At 36.3% G+C, this 17050-nt stretch overlaps 2 protein-coding genes across 8 annotated transcripts; one reads left to right on the top strand and one right to left on the bottom strand.

The window, feature by feature from the left end:
* The first annotated feature begins 2529 nt into the window (after positions 1-2529).
* Positions 2530-7165, top strand: LOC103707396 (cell division topological specificity factor homolog, chloroplastic-like). 2 transcript variants are annotated; one of them, XM_008791857.4, is made up of 2 exons: positions 2530-2722; positions 6373-7165. In XM_008791857.4, the coding sequence occupies exons 1-2, from the start codon at positions 2633-2635 to the stop codon at positions 6967-6969; spliced, it is 687 nt and encodes a 228-aa protein (XP_008790079.1). In that variant the 5' UTR covers positions 2530-2632; the 3' UTR covers positions 6970-7165. The 2 variants fall into 2 exon arrangements, with proteins under 2 accessions (XP_008790079.1, XP_008790078.1); XM_008791856.4 differs by having other exon boundaries at positions 6367-7165.
* Positions 6945-17050, bottom strand: LOC113462743 (probable ubiquitin conjugation factor E4). Of its 6 annotated transcripts, none has more exons than XM_039134058.1 (5): positions 16756-17050; positions 9263-9468; positions 8959-9087; positions 8606-8876; positions 7439-8212 (listed from the first exon to the last, which is right to left on the bottom strand). In XM_039134058.1, the coding sequence occupies exons 3-5, from the start codon at positions 9054-9056 to the stop codon at positions 8093-8095; spliced, it is 489 nt and encodes a 162-aa protein (XP_038989986.1). In that variant the 5' UTR covers positions 9057-9087; positions 9263-9468; positions 16756-17050; the 3' UTR covers positions 7439-8092. The 6 variants fall into 6 exon arrangements, with proteins under 6 accessions (XP_038989988.1, XP_038989987.1, XP_038989986.1 ...); XM_039134056.1 differs by having other exon boundaries at positions 8959-9114; positions 16756-17043; XM_039134060.1 differs by lacking the exons at positions 7439-8212; positions 16756-17050 and adding an exon at positions 6945-7087 and having other exon boundaries at positions 9263-10928.

Below are 17050 nucleotides of genomic sequence, written 5' to 3'. Positions count from 1 at the left end.
CCGACCACCACTCACCTGCCCAGTAGCTACTGGCAATGTGCGATTTGTCATTGAGATTGCCAGAGCCAGCATGTCCCCCGAGCACCGCTCACTAACCCACTAGTTGCTTTGTTGCCGGTGGAGGAGGAGGACAGGGTTCGTAGAATGAATGGGGGCTAGGGTTGAGAGGACGATGGTGGAATCATGGAACAGAGACATACCTCAAGCTTATTTATGGCTTTCCTTGCAAGAGCATATGTAAGATAGCTTTGTGCGGACTACCTCCGCTTAATTTGAGATTTTTGTTCACAAATGTTGTAATGTCTACATATTTGCTTATATGTGGATTCACAAGGCATAAAATAATTATGTGCACATCTCCAAAACTTCTACTTTCTATACAGACCCCATTCATCGAAAAAAATCAGAAAAAATTATAGAGATACCCTTAAAATTTGGCTGGTTATACTTAGACTCTAAAATTTTTAAAAGTTTCAATCAACCACTAAACTTTATTTTTGTTGTAATATGATCCGACCGTCTATCTAGATCTGACACTCGTCACACAATTAATGGAGTATGAAAAAAACCAAAATACCCTTGATTTAGAGAGGTCGGATCGTGAGTTTCATACTATCTCAAAGTACTCTATCATTTATGATTCGCAACCATTTATGCTTCTCTCATTCTTCAGTCTACTTGCTTACTGCTAACCATGTTTTTAATTGATTACTATTTTTAAAATGAGCAAATATAGATCTCTTAAAAAATTTACCTAACTTAATCGAAGCTCGCTTTGTATAAATTTTACCCTAGTCTGCATCATACACTAGAAAACAATTTAAATTAAGATGGGCCAACGCCTGTATTGGCACCCTAGTATATGTCAATTACATGCTACGTACTATTATTTTTGTTTTACACTTTGTTGTACCATTTTGAAAACAATTCATATTACATCTTATTAAATCCTTATGTTTTCTCATTTTTAAAATTAGGTTAATCTCACAAATTATAGAAAAATATTTTTCTTAGATTGGATCATTAGAGAGTGATTTTCCCCCTCTTTAGCTGCAAAAAGAATAGTATAAATAACTACCTTATCCTAAAAAACCTACTTTTTCATTTATTTTACTTAGCAAAAACTTTTTTTTTTCAAATGTAAAAGAATTATGCCTTTTGTTTTCTTAAAAAAATAGAAATAAAATTGAAAACATAAGTGCCTTGGATAAAATAGGGATTTAAATTTCTTCTCTAATATTCTAAGTACTCTGAAAATTAGGAGAACATCATTCCCTTTCATTGTACCTTCTCAACAAATAAAAAGAGAAGAAGATGTGAAGCTCTCCTCATTTTCATAATGGCTACAAAATGCTCCCCAATATTCCGATTGACCATGATGCTCTTCTCCACAGGACTCAGGTCCTGTTTGGGGGAGCTTTTGGAGTGCCAAAAAGTACTTTCTGATCCTCCAAAAGTACTTTTAGATAAAAAATGGTGTTTGGTAAAATTTTCGTAAGCTGTTTCAGCTTTTGCAGGAAGCTGAAAATAGCTTTTGGGGAGAAGCTCCAATTTGGAGCTTTCCGAAAATACTATTTTCAGCTTTGTGGGGAAGCTGTTTTTTGGACCACAATACCTCCATTTAAATCTCACTTTTTTCCCCAAAATTCTCATCCCACCTCTTCCTCTCTCACCCATCCTCTCCCTCTCTATCTTCTTCCTCTCAACGTCGCCGCCTCTGTTCCTTCTTCCTCTTTTTTTTTTTGTTTTGGGAGCTCATGGCTGCCCACGGTGGCATCCATCATGCCGGCCACCACTTATGGCCGGCGACCCTTCTATATTTCAATAAAATAAAATAATAAATAAATAAATAACTAAATAAAATAAATAAAAAGAAAAATAATGAGTGAGTGGCAAATAATCTGATCTAAATAAATAAATAAATAAATAAAATTATTAGTAATTATTTAACCAATTTTATCATCTAGCTAGTTTGTTAGAGAGATAAATGGTCATTAAAGGATGAAAATTAATTTACACTAATAATTATAATATTTTATATATTTATTATTATATTATACTATAAATATTATATTATATTATATTATATCATAATACAGTGATATGTTATGTTAAATAATTTAATATTATATTAAATTATTATTCTATAATACATAATGTTATAGTATTATATTATAATAATATTATATTACATTACATTAATATTATATTATATCATATATTTATGTATTAATCCATATTATATTTTATTATGCTATGTTGTATAATACTGGTAATATCCTTTATGGTTATTTGGTCACACAAAAATACTTTCTCAGTTTGTTTACTAAATACATATTAAAGTGTCATAGCACTTTAGAAATATAGTTACCAAACAGCAAATAACTTTTTATAAACGCTCTGCTTCAGATAGCTCTATTTTCAAAAGCTTTACTACTAATAGCTCTTCGAGAAGGCCTCGTACTCTGTAGTGGGGCGCTTGAAAAACGAAAAAAAAAAAAAAGAAAAAAAAAAAAAAGAAAAAGCTGAATACCTCAAACAAGTATTGATCCGTACCAAATCCACTCGGGAAAAATAGGGCGAGATGGAGAGAGCTGGGTGATCGCTTGAGCACGTTAAAGGAGAAGAAGTCATGGCGATCTCTGGAGATCTGAAGGCCTTTGGGACCTTCTCCACTTATCATCCCAAGCATCCCTTGCGACCCGCCCTCTCTTCCTCTAAGGTCCGTTTCGTCTGTTCCTTCCAATCTCTTCTCAAGAAAAAAAGATCTTATCTTTAATCCTTTTTTTAACTTATTCTTTGATCCTTTTCATGGTAGTCCTTCTGATGACGAATTTCGTGACTCCTTGTCATTTTAGCTACAAAAAAAAATCCAATTCTCATCTTTTTCTCCTCGTTTAATTTGTTATATTGGTCAAAATCCTTTTTTTTTCCCGTCTTATTGCTTGAGCTGGTGCACATTTGAGGGGTTTTTATCATGTTTGGTTGCAGTGATTTGTGGTATTATTGTTGGAGACTCTGGCTGTGTTTAGGCGCAATGCCCATACTATAAAGTATAAACCCTATTTTGTCCTCCCAATGGAGTAACCATCTGAATCGCTCTATCGAAGTAAAGAAGCAGCGGTCGCCTTTTTCTGAAAAGAGGCTTCCCTGAATCGATCGTATCCATTCTCAAAAGAAGCTGACCTTGTTTTACGAGTTCGTCTGGCTTGCATCTTGGAGGGTGAGTGTTGGCGCAACGGCAAAGTTGCTCCACTGTGACCTGGAGATCATGGAGTAAGACTACGTTCATTTGACCCTCTCCAGACCCCACAATGACGGTAGCCCCGTGCCTGGGCTGCCCATTGTTTTGCATCTTGCTATGTCAGATTCATCATATGACCCTGTTTTTAGCCACCAATTTGAACCAGTCCTAATGCTCCAGCGTTGAAGCTGCTTTTGGACTCAAAGAGAAAAGGCAGAAAGAATTCTGTTTTGCATTTTTGCTACGTTCAATTTGGAGCCATGAAGTTTTTGTTCACTTGTTCAATGTATGTCTTGTTAGCACTATTATGACTTTTATGACTCCACAACTCCATGATCTTAAACTGCAAGATAAGTATCCACTGAAGAGAAAAAAAAACAAGATAAGTAGATCTTTTATTTTGCTGGTTGACCTTCTAGGTTTTCTTCGTACCTTGGTGTGCAGTCCCTACTTCATGTAAATGAGACAGGGCTTGTCTATCATAGCATTCAACACCATAGTCATCATCCCCAACTTCTATGTCCATCTCCACTCTTGCTTTCATCTTTGTCTCAGCCTTAACCTTCATTCGATCATCCTTACCCAACTACACATTTTCTTCAGCATCTAATGCTAGAAAGTCCATCTCAAGTGCCTTCTCTTATGGTGATAGTCTATGTCCAATAGCCTATTCTCATCTTTTTCTCTTTTTTGGTTCCTTTACTAAATATAATGTTATGATGGCGAGTTTTTAGCTTGTGCAACATGCTTTTGTTCTACCCTCTTCTAAACATTTTGTTAAGAAGTTTAAAAGATTTACAACCTTTAGATGTGATGCTAATGTCAATTGTAGAAATCTGATAAACCTTGGGCTTGGTTTCCAGATAATCATTTGAAGCATTCTAGATCCAGTGGTTAGATTGAAGAAATTGTTGATTCACAGGATACCAAATTGGGTTGCTCTTGGAACTGTTACATACATTTCTTCTGTGTTAACTAGATCATTGTTTAGTTTAAGAAAAATCAAAGACAGAATCTCACTCTAATGTTCTCACAAAGAGTCTTAACACGGGGCAGCATTTTGTTCTAGGATAAGCTTTCACTGGTTCAATCACCTACGCAGGTTGTAAGCTGTGTATATTGATGGGCATTGTCAACTTTTCTCATTTAGCTGGCGCAGTATATGCAAGTGCAAACCATTTGATATCAGTAAAAGAAAAACTCTAAGGCATTTCCTTTTCGTTCTGTCTATCTTATACTTGTCTTTACTACTTTTTTGCATTTGAAACGCATGACTGGCGAGATTTGTATTTGGTAGAACCTACAAAGGCACAAAAAAAAAGTTACGCAGTTACCTGCTTAAACAGGAAAAGTCTCAATTGAACATTCAATATATAACTGACAATCGCCTGGTCATCAGAATGTAGTTATTTAGGGGGCTAAATCTATCTACTATCATGATAAATGAATCAAAGTAACGCAATGATTTAGTTTATGTTTTCCTGCCCCCCTATTTCAACTTCTCAGTTTTACTTTGAGTTTGCTTTGATTTTTCATATAAGACTAGCACATTGCAGTAAACAGACAGCCCCTAAACTTTTTTCTTTTAATATATTCTTTGAACTTATCATTGTTGATAAAGATCCCTGTGATGGGCTGAAAGTGTTAAAAAAAAAAAAAAGTTAGCTAGTATTTTCAACAGTTTGCCTTCCTTTCCTGGCAGTCTGGAACGGTATAGTATGTGCTTTTTTCAGGCATATAATTGGGTGAGCATGATATGTAATAGCCAAGCACTGTTTCAATTTGTCATTTTCACCTATGACTTGCGTGTGACTCCCAATTTGATACTCATCTATAGTCTGTACAGAAGCCATGTGCACCTTTTTGCTGTGAAGCTTTTCTTGGCCACTCTCATCAGCTTGTTGTTGCTCTACTTGGCTGCTTTACCCATCAACTATTTGTGCATGATACATATATCTTTTCATTTTCAAAATCTCTTTAGGTGAAACTATGTAGGAACATATAAACTGACCAGTTCACAAGCTTTATTTATTTAGATGACAATGAATTCACATATGAATGCTTTGTGGCATTCAATGATGTGATCACGTATGACAACACCTCATGAAGTTCTCTTGGAATTCAGGTGTTCTATCTGTCACCGCTCGTGTGTTAGTGTCCCACTGCGACATAAGGAAGAATTTTGCACTCAATATCGGGGTTAACATACTAAAAATTAGGGTTTTTGACTAATGGAGTAACTTTTCCATTACTGTGCCCCGATTGTTAAAGAGGCATCCGATAAGCGCTTATACAAGTAATGAACTGATTGAACTATGAGCATTGGAAGAGCGAAAATTGTCCACCTATTTCCCTAGATAGATGGAATAATAGGCCTGTTATCAATTTGCTCTTCTGACACTCCTAAGTTTAAATATTCCTTCAGGTCTCCTTCCAAATTATGAATTCCTGAAGTGATGCAGATCATATACTTTTTAACCTATACTATTGTAGAAATAAATTGTGAATGCATACAGAGTTAACAAGCTTGGATCAAGTTGTTCATGACTAACTAATTTATGTTTATTTGATGTTCCTTTATTTTTTTGTTTAGGAGCACAATCATAAAATCCCAAGATGATTCAATTTCCATATTTATTTGTTGAATACAAAATTTACTGTATTAGTTTTTTTTTAAAAAAAATTTTGATCGCATGACTTTTGACCAGAATTACACAAGCTAATACATCTTTCATAGTATTTGAAGTTTTGTTAGTATTTTTTTTCAAAAAATAACTGCATTACTGCATATGTAGCTAAGTTTAACCATGCGTTCCATTCTCTGTTTTCAAGAAAAAAAATCCCTATAGAAAACCATATATTGATGCAATCAATAATTTAAATGCACATTAAAGATTTAACAGGCCATTAATGGCACAGAATGTACATAAACTGAGGTTTGCTTTTCTGGGTTATACTTGACTGGTTTCTCTTTGTCAACTGTATTTCTATACTACTAAGAATATGCACAATTGTCACCATTGTTGAAAATGTAAGAGTGAAGAATCTCCAACTTGTCTGCTTCTGTCGTTGTAGTATATAAAAGTCATTGTTGCATTAAAGTGGTGATTGTTGCCATGTAGGTACAGCTTGGCAGATTTCTCAATGCAGGATCTAATGATCTTAGGATCACACCTAAATGGCCATATATAATGACCCCAACTTCTAATACAGTTCACAACAGTCACCGGTGCTTTGTGTTTGGAGGAAACAAACTCTCCTCGACAACCATCACTCAAGATGCTGAAGGAATTCTTCTCGATGCTATCAACATGAACTTCTTTGATCGTTTGAGCTTGGCTTGGAGGATTCTATTTCCCACCAGAACTGCAAGAATAAATTCCAATGCAAGGATTGCAAAGCAGAGGCTTAAGATGATCTTATTCTCTGATAGATGTGCAGTCAGTGATGAAGCAAGGAAAAAGATTGTTCGGAATATCATTGAAGCCTTGTCTGAATTTGTCGAGATAGATTCTCAGGATAAAGTCCAACTAAATGTCTCAACAGATGCAGACCTTGGTACGGTATACTCTGTGACTGTCCCTGTCCGGCGGGTGAAGCCAGAATACCAAGATTCCGAGGAGGATTACCAGGGGAAAATAACGGGCATCGAACATAAAGACACTGGAGAGACTTCCGGGACTGTTGATGTCACATTTGATTTCTTCATCCCCAGTGGGAAATAATTAGTTTTGTTTGTTTGTTTGTTTCTTTTCCTGGAGAAAGAAAATATCATGCTTCGGGGTATTGTTCTTCACGTTTAGCCATTGGAATTTTCTTGTAACCTTTTGAACTCTTTGGAATCTGCAGGTTGTAAATATATTTGAAATTTGTGACGGCGAGATTTATTTGGAAATGCATGCCATCCAACATTTGGACAAATCATATGTTTTACGTGTGAACTGGAAAAAAGGAACTCTGATGTAACATGTGTATCTGCATGAATGGTATCCATGTTGGCGTTGACATATTTGCACCATGTTTACATGCATATGAATGGCCTCAAGTGCATAAAATTTTCATATATGCATGAACATATTCCATGTGTATCTTATATTCTTTATAAAAGCTTGTGAGGGGTATGTGGAAGACTCTGCAGCATAATGTATCGAGATACTGATGCTTAATGCACATCTTACCTATGCTGATGTCCAGTTGAAGTAACATTGGTTTTGTTGCATAATCTTATCAATACTGGAAGCAACACGATCATGTTAGTAATATTGTGCAATAGAGAAATTTGCAGCAGATTCTAATTTTCTCCAATGCAGAACACTACCTTTACCCAGGTGGTTTGAGGTTCTCATTGAACAAAACTAAGCAAATACTAGCGTACCAACTAGAAACTTGCTTCTTGGGAGTTCTCTCACTTTCAACATCATCCACTTGCTTTTAGAGATCTATAATATAAGATTTTATGAGTTCAGGAGTTTCCTTTTGCCTAGCAAAAGGGCAACCTAGTCTCCTCAATTATTATTTGGATTTCTTGTCCACTGATCTTCTCCATGTCCATAGAAAACCATCATACGTTGCATCGAAGAGTTGCCTTTTTCCATGAAACAAAAGCGTAGTCCAAGGATGTATGAAACGGATCGGTGGCAAAGCAAGGGTAAAAGTGGATTTATATATAGAATTCGCAAACTATTTAAGGAACTTAACAAGATCTTTCATGAATTCGGTAGCTTCAGGCATCAAGTAGATTGAGATGGAGGGTAGGTGTTGGTTAAAGCAAGGGTAAAAGTGTTTTTATATATAGAATTCGCAAACTGTTTAAGGAACTTAACAAGATCATTCATGAATTCGGTAGCTTCAGGCATCAAGCAGATTGAGATGGAGGGAGCTGTTGGTTAAGGCACCAATGGAGATTGAGACGGCAGTAGTCACTAACCGATCACTGAGGTTGGCCTGCTCTAGCGAGGTCCTGATGTTCTGCATTGGCATGAACATTGTTTCCAGGATTGCTTTATCAGTAATTGATACGCCTCCAAGAGCCCCAGACATGCAACAAACTCGATTTAACTGATTAGAAAATGCTAGTAAAGACCTGTAATTGTGAGTCTTGTACTTTTAGTATGACAAAAGTGGGTTTGGCTTCAGAAAAGTCTAGTTTATCATTATATACTCTGAAACATCTAATGCCACCCACACCTTTCTTGTCATATAATTTATATGAAAATTTGATACCAGCAACTATAAATATCATATTTTGCAAGTTCTACAATTAATGCCACCATTTAAGAAAAGGCAAAATAGTAAGAAATAGAGGATGACCAGGAGAAGTTGAATGACATAAGCCAATAATGCAGATACTCTATAGCATACCTGAGCAAGATGTTTGAAGTCTGACAGTGCTTTCCTAAGTACTCTTGCAGTCAGAAAGAAACACTCGCATATAAATGAACATTTATTCTTTCTTGAACAACCCATCAATGGCTTTTCTTTAGAAACGGCAACACTCTCACTATTACTACCAGAGCTGGTAGCTTCTTGGGATTCTAATACACGGTTGACATGCCCATCAGTCTTCTTGCAGTTTTCATTACCTATCCATGCTGCAACCTCTTCAGATGATGCATGCATTGCTGTCAATTGTCTAATATAAACAGTGGCCACTAATTAGAAAACAGAATAAACAAGTCAACAATAAAAATAGAGCAAATAGTTAACAGACTCACCTAAATTCTAGACGATTGTTATAACATAAATATTTTGGATCAATTTTGTCCCTTTTTGTTGTGGCTGCATCTAGAAAGGGTTCACAAAGCCGAAGCATTACTGCACTAAGATTCACAAACGTTCCAGAACTGGCACATAATATTGGATATATCAACCTATGGCACGATTACAACCAAATCAACAAAAATGAAACATGAAAAAAAAGTGGGGAGGAGGGGGGAGGGGAGGGGGAAAGCACATAACGTAAGATATTGAAGTGCATCTATTATATGTTCTTATCAATAACATTTTTTCGATCATTACCTGCATGCGGGACCTTGCTGAGCTTCTTTTAATTACCTCAGCAAGATCTTCAAGAACTTCTTCCCATGTATCTACATTTTCAGTACAGCAAGAAAAACTTCTCCAAGGCCATCATATAAAACATTCATGACTGTTCTGATTGTTGTGTAAGATGAGATAATAAATCAGCTGGTCGACGCATTGATGCTTCAGAGAAGCATTGCTGGCTGTTAAATTATTAAAAATGGAAAGTAGTGAGGAAAGAGGAAAGTCATGTATAATAAGAATGAGAACATGTATATTAGAGAGCATTGAACTAAATAGATGATGTTGTCTTGACAAGTGGAAATTCTTATATTTTAAAAGCAGGTTATTTGGAAATGATAATAAGTTTCCTTCATGATTGGCTCCACATTAGCCAGAATCAAGCCCCCACTCACTAGCATGCATTCTTAAAAGAAAAGAAGTTACCTTATTTTTGTTAAGATTTATGTCGCGCCAACCGCCACACACCCGTAGGAAACTCTCCCCACGAGCATGCAAGGCATCTTCACCAAACATCTCAATTTTATAAATCTAAATTAATTTAACTGAATAAATGCAATCTTATTCCATTGACTGATTCAAGTCATAAGGTCTCACAGTTCTAAATACGCAACGGAACAATAATTGACCAACATGCAGAAACCTAATTCTTAAAATGACAAAACCTTGCAAAGTCCAATAATCATGATAAATGTCCATAATAATCAATTCAACTTAAATAACCCTAATCTAAGATAATTTGGGCCACAATTCTTCTAGTCGCTCTCCCATTTTGAATCCCCAATAGTCTAGTTCTCGGAATCTGTAAAACAACAAGAGATGGTATAATGAGCTAGACATCCCAGTAAGTGATGAACACTCTAACTAGATAAATCAAGCAGTAATATGTGGAAAATAAATATAAATGCAGTTCCAAAGTACAAGTCCAATATGTTTTGAATTCATAAGATTCTATTCACGGTTTCGAGATTCTTTCACATATTCAATTCATCTTATCGATCCTGGACTATGACCACATGTTTCTATGGCAAGGTCATCAACACCGACTAATCTTCTTGCGGTGAGTCCTTCAGGATAATCAATTGCCAACGTATCTGCCCCCATCGGCGGGGTCCTCAACATAGCCAGGTCGAAGTTCAATTAGTTCTCTATTTCATAATTCAGTCATGAAAACATGCAGTGTCAAAACCAAATATTGTTCATATCTTATGTTATTTCAATTTATCAGATTCAACTCAACAGCCAGAAACTATGGCCACATGTTTCCTGTGGCAGGGTCATATCACCGACTATTCTTCTTGCGGTACCAATGTATTAGCCCCCATTGACAGGGTCCTCAACATAGCCCGACTGCAAGTCTAAATCTATTTCACGTCTTTATCTTTTTTTTACATTATGTTCAGTGTTCCAAGCCGAAAAGTACAATATCAGAGCAATTAAACACAATTCAAATCAGAAGCAAATACGTTCAATCAGAGTCATACAATATTCTAAAAATATACATATAATCCATGCATCAAATTCGAAATCATGAATAATTCGATTCGTAAAACATACCTATAGTTTGCTGATAAATCTAGAAAAGAGGTTACATCACTTACCTTGCGAACGCGATCCACAATAAATCTAATTAATTCCGCAAATTCCTCGCAGAACCTAATATTCAAGAACCATTTTCTTCTTTTAAAATTCATCACAATATATATATATATATACAAAAACTTAAATTTTTAATATCCTCCCATGGGTGGCCCTGCAGGAGTGCCAAACCCCGAGTTTGGGCTCATGCCCGTAAACCACCCCCTCTCTTTATTATTATATTTATTATATTTTTTTTTCTTTTTTTTCTTCTTTCTTCTTTTCTCTTTTCTTTTTTTTTTCCTTTTTCCTTCTTTGCTTTTTCTTTTCCCTTCCTCTCCTTTTCTTTTTCTTTTCTTCTCTTCTTCTCCAGAAACTTCTCCCGACTTCTTTCTTCTTCTCTCTTCTCTGTTTCTTCTCCTTTCCCCGCTTCTTCCTTTCTTCTTTTCCTTTTTCTTTTTTCTTCTTCTTCCTTTCCCGATTCACCTTCTCTTCTCTCAGCTCTCCCCTTCTCCTTCGGCGAAACAGGGGATCCATGACCCCCCTGCCGCCCCCTTCTTCTTTCCTCTCGGTCGATCCTAAGGGCGGCCGCGGTGGCTGGCCTTGGCAGCGACAGGAGGTGGCAGAGCAAGCCCAGCCACCCCGGCGACTGGCGGCAGCGAACACGCCGACGGCTAGAGCCGAAGCCGTTTTGGACCCTTGGCCGGCTCCAACCCACAACATGTGATAGCCAAGCAGTGAGAGAAGAGGAGAGGAAGGCTAAGGATTCTTCCCTCCGCCCCGACGTCCGACGCCTCTCTTCCTCTCCGGCAGCAAAGGAAGAAGAAGACCACTCAATGGCCCTCTCTCTCTCTCTCTTTCGGCAGCAACACGAGGAAGAAGGAAGAGCTCCAACCCAAGGGAAGCTCGGGCAAGGTGGCTACCTTGGGTGGCCTCAAAGGAAGGAGATTGAAGCCCTAAGAACAGGGCTTCCTTCTTCTTCAGGAGAGAATCCCACTTCTTTGTTTGCCCTCACGTGAGACACACGTGAGGCTGAAAGGCTTGGGTCTCACATTCTTTCCCCCTTAAAATAATTTCGTCCTCGAAATTAACTCACTTAAGGCTTCGAATTTTGAATAATGAAAACATCATATCATTCTCGAGCTTCTAAACAATCCCCATCTCGAAATGCAACCTCACAAGATTTTGGCAAAATTATGGCATCTTAAAACTTAATTCTTTCCATCTATGATTAATAGCAAGTTCTTTTGATCTCTTTCAAAATAAGACTAACCTTCCAGCCTTGGATTAAAATGTCATAATTCTTTTTTTTTTTGAAGAAATTAATTGCTCTTGATTAATTCTACATAGAAATTTAATCAGTTAAATGTAAGTAGGAGAAAGCTTTAGTATCAAATGCTCCTCTCTTTTTTTTTCATGATATAATGATCAACCTTTGTCTTAGAAAAATCTCAAGCCCCTTTCAAATAGCCAGATTAACAATGTTAGAATTAGGAATAGGAAATCCATGTTAAAACTTTCCAGATCTAAGTCCAACCAAGTAACCATCAATCCGTTAATACTAAATTTAAGATGCCGAAGATTCTCCCAAGAATTGTCAACAATAGAAAACCCCACTGATGAAAATTACATAGCTACCTCCAGATTATTCATAGAACCAACAACATTCTTCTCTACTAGAAGACTAACCCAAGTCTTCCAATAGTTCTACTTATCAATATAAATTCATCTTATCATAAGAATAAGGTCCAATACCTCCAGATTTGGTTCTTTTTATAGATGATGTAAATCAAACTTTTCTCTCTCATAAATAAAAATCAACGTCTTAATTTTGAATAAGAACATTAAGTTTCTTTGTCAAAATATCAACTACTCTTGATTAATCGATCTATCACAAGATTAGATCATAAACAACTCTAATCCACCCCTAGTGGAATATTCGTCAAAGTCACTTGACAACCTCAAGTTTTTTTTCAAATAGAGGGTTGATATTAATTGAAGAAGTACAAGCTTCAGATTTAGAAGGAAAGAGGTCTACACCAAAATATTCTAGATCCAAAATCAAATCAATGATCTATTAATTCTAGTCTCAAGATGTTAATCATTTCCTTAGCATGACATAAAATTAGAGAACCTAAGATAGTGCAGTGATATCCAAAAATTCAAAATCAAATCAAGTCTTTTGTTATTAAAACTTGCCGAATTAAAGGGATAATACTTCTGACCAACTTAGAAAAATAGTTCAGACCACTACGCTTTTGCTGCGCACTCTGATTCAAACCACCATTTTTTTTTGAATTCACTAATAACTTTTTTTTAATCAAAATACTACTTTGTATTTTGAACTAAGGAGATTCAAAATTTTAATTTCCAAGTAAAGCCCAAAAAGAACTTTTGATTTCGTCCTCTAACTTCCCCCGAGTACATCCATCTAGACTGATCCTCGAGTCAATTGATACATTCAAAAACACCATATAGGCTAGTTACTATAATTCAAAATAATTAAATCTTAATTCTCTCATCTACTCAACTGGACGATTTCAAGTCAAACTCTTACAAGTAAAAATAACTAGAAAAATGTTCTCAATGCTCCACCAAGTTAGAAGACCTTAAATCAATAGATATAAGTAAAAATGACTCGGCGATCTCTTCTAGAGTTTTCTTCATCAAGATCTATAGCATTTATTAAAAATCTTCTATTATAATCATGTAAGCCTCTAAAATTCAAATTTTTTTATGCAAACTTAGATTTTATCAGCAACTGCAACAATATTGACAAAAGACCCTAGATCAGCTTATAAATCCAAACTTTGAATTGAAGTTTCATATACATTACATAATTTTCGATAAACATGAACAAGATCTATTATTTGAATCCAAAGGTGATAATTTAAATTATTAATAATTTCATTGAGATGAATACTTTATAATCTCCAATAAAATCAATTCTTCGAGATTGATATTTATCCTTGATTTCTTTCGAAAGAATAAGCTACAAATCAAAGAGAAAATCAATCTATACTAAATCATTCCAAATCCAAGATTAGCTAATGCAGGAACTATTAATCTTAGACTTAGAATGCCAGATTTCTCTCTCTCATTTTTTTTTTCATAGCATATAGAAGAACCTACTAATAACATGATAATATCCATATCAGTCAAAATCAAAAACAATATTCTTTTCTTTGACAACGAAATTCTCCTTAACAAGGAAACCCATCAGAAAATATTTTCCAATCATAGAGTTAATATCGTTGATCATCTTAAAATAATTTAAACAACCAGTATTCTCATAATTTACTAAATTACTTCCAATCAAAATCCCAATCTATATTATAATTTAAAAAGATCTAAAATTTCAAATTCTCAGTAAAGCCAAATAATAATTCTAGAATTTTATCCCAAATATATTCTCCATCTACACAGGAGTTTCATACATGATCCACATATAGTTTTCAATCCTTAAAGAATATTTTGATCAAGCACTGCAAAAAGGTTTCATAGCCCAAATCTTAAACAACTTTATATAAATGGATCTTAATTTGCCTCTAAAAAAATTATCTTCAAAATTAAGCAAAATCATAGTATACCTCCATATCAATTTTTGAGTTTACAAGTTCACTTAAATAATAAATAATCATAATGTATGATAATATTCCATGGCCAATCCTTTTGCACTTAATTTAGATCCAAATCTAACTAATTATAACTTGATTCATAGATTGCCCAACCTTCCATAATGTATCAAACTTCATAAGTAAATTCAATCATTATTTCCTAGTAACCTTCTCATACATAATCTATCACAAGGCTTAATAAAAAATCTTGAAAGTAGCTTGCAATGCAATTGACGTGGATTCACGTCCAATGCCCTTAGTGTTTACCCACCTATACTCATCTTATGTCAGATTTTTTGTCTTAGATTTTATCCAAGTCCGCTCTGATACATAAAAGTTGTCACGCCCCCGACCTGAGATTGCGAACCGGGGGTCGCGCCAACCGCCACACACCCGTAGGAAACTCTCCCCACGAGCATGCAAGGCATCTTCACCAAACATCTCAATTTTATAAATCTAAATTAATTTAACTGAATAAATGCAATCTTATTCCATTGACTGATTCAAGTCATAAGGTCTCACAGTTCTAAATACGCAGCGGAACAATAATTGACCAACATGCAGAAACCTAATTCTTAAAATGACAAAACCTTGCGAAGTCCAATAATCATGATAAATGTCCATAATAATCAATTCAACTTAAATAACCCTAATCTAAGATAATTTGGGCCACAATTCTTCTAGTCGCTCTCCCATTTTGAATCCCCAATAGTCTAGTTCTCGGAATCTGTAAAACAACAAGAGATGGTATAATGAGCTAGACAGCCCAGTAAGTAATGAACACTCTAACTAGATAAATCAAGCAGTAATATATGGAAAATAAATATAAATGCAGTTCCAAAGTACAAGTCAAATATGTCTTAAATTCATAAGATTCTTTTCACGGTTTCGAGATTCTTTCACATATTCAATTCATCTTGTCGATCCCTGGACTATGACCACATGTTCCCTGTGGCAGGGTCATCAACACCGACTAATCTTCTTGCGGTGAGTCCTTCAGGACAATCAATTGCCAACGTATCTTCCCCCATCGGCGGGGTCCTCAACATAGCCAGGTCGAAGTTCAATTAGTTCTCTATTTCATAATTCAGTCATGAAAACATGCAGTGTCAAAACCAAATATTGTTCATATCTTATGTTATTTCAATTTATCAGATTCAACTCAACAGCCAGGAACTATGGCCACATGTTTCCTGTGGCAGGGTCATATCACCGACTATTCTTCTTGCGGTACCAATGTATTAGCCCCCATTGACAGGATCCTCAACATAGCCCGACTGCAATTCTGAATCTATTTCACATCTTTATCTTTTTTTTACATTATGTTCAGTGTTCCAAGCCGAAAAGTACAACGTCAGAGCAATTAAACATAATTCAAATCAGAAGCAAATATGTTCAATCAGAGTAATACAATATTCTAAAAATATACATATAATTCATGCATCAAATTCGAAATCACGAATAATTCGATTCGTAAAACATACCTATAGTTTGCTGATAAATCTAGAAAAGAGGTTACATCACTTACCTTGCGAACGCGATCTACAATAAATCTAATTAATTCCGCAAATCCCTCGCAGAACCTAATATTCAAAAACCATTTTCTTCTTTTAAAATTCATCACAATATATATATACAAAGACTTAAATTTTTAATATCCTCCCATGGGTGGCCCTGCAGGAGTGCCAAACCCCGAGTTTGGGTTCATGCCCGTAAACCACCCCCTCTCTTTATTATTATATTTGTTATATTTTTTTTTTCTTTTCTTTTTCTTCTTTCTTCTTTTCTCTTTTCTTTTTTTTTCCTTTTTCCTTCTTTGCTTTTCCTTTTCCCTTCCTCTCCTTTTCTTTTTCTTTTCTTCTCTTCTTCTCCAGAAACTTCTCCCGACTTCTTTCTTCTTCTCTCTTCTCTATTTCTTCTCCTTTCCCCGCTTCTTCCTTTCTTCTTTTCCTTTTTTTTTCTTCTTCTTCTTCCTTTCCCGATTCACCTTCTCTTCTCTCAGCTCTCCCCTTCTCCTTCGGCGAAACAGGGGATCCGTGACCCCCCTGCCGCCCCCTTCTTCTTTCCTCTCGGTCGATCCTAAGAGCGGCCGCAGTGGCCGGCCCTGGCAGCAACAGGAGGTGGCGGAGCAAGCCCAGCCACCCCGGCGACTGGCGGCGGCGAACACGCCGACGGCTAGAGCCGAAGCCGTTTTGGACCCTTGGCCGGCTCCAACCCACAACACGTGATGGCCAAGCAGTGAGAGAAGAGGAGAGGAAGGCTAACGATTCTTACCTCCGCCCCGACGTCCGACGCCTCTCTTCGTCTTCGGCGGCAAAGGAAGAAGAAGACCACTCAATGGCCCTCTCTCTCTCTCTCTTTCGGCAGCAACACAAGGAAGAAGGAAGAGCTCCAACCCAAGGGAAGCTCGGGCAAGGCGGCTACCTTGGGTGGCCTCAAAGGAAGGAGGAAGAAGCCCTAAAAACAGGGCTTCCTTCTTCTTCGGGCGAGAATCCCGCTTCTTTGTTTGCCCTCACGTGAGACACACGTGAGGCTGAAAGGCTTGGATCTCACATTCTTTCTCCCTTAA

The sequence above is a fragment of the Phoenix dactylifera genome, chromosome 15 (genome assembly GCF_009389715.1).
Source record: "Phoenix dactylifera cultivar Barhee BC4 chromosome 15, palm_55x_up_171113_PBpolish2nd_filt_p, whole genome shotgun sequence".
Taxonomy (NCBI): Eukaryota; Viridiplantae; Streptophyta; class Magnoliopsida; order Arecales; family Arecaceae; genus Phoenix; species Phoenix dactylifera.
The sequence above is the reverse complement of the archived record's forward strand: the minus strand, read 5'-3'. Positions and strand labels throughout refer to the sequence as shown.

Coding starts and splice junctions, on each gene's coding strand:
- LOC103707396 (XM_008791856.4), top strand. CDS start 2,633: ATGGCGATCTCTGGAGATCTGAAGGCCTTTGGGACCTTCTCCACTTAT. Junction 2,723..6,366: donor CCGCCCTCTCTTCCTCTAAG/GTCCGTTTCGTC, acceptor GTTGCCATGTAG/GTACAGCTTGGCAGATTTCT.
- LOC113462743 (XM_039134058.1), bottom strand. CDS start 9,056: ATGCTTCGGCTTTGTGAACCCTTTCTAGATGCAGCCACAACAAAAAGG. Junction 8,877..8,958: donor AACAATCGTCTAGAATTTAG/GTGAGTCTGTTA, acceptor TGTTTATATTAG/ACAATTGACAGCAATGCATG. Junction 8,213..8,605: donor ACTTCAAACATCTTGCTCAG/GTATGCTATAGA, acceptor ATGCCAATGCAG/AACATCAGGACCTCGCTAGA.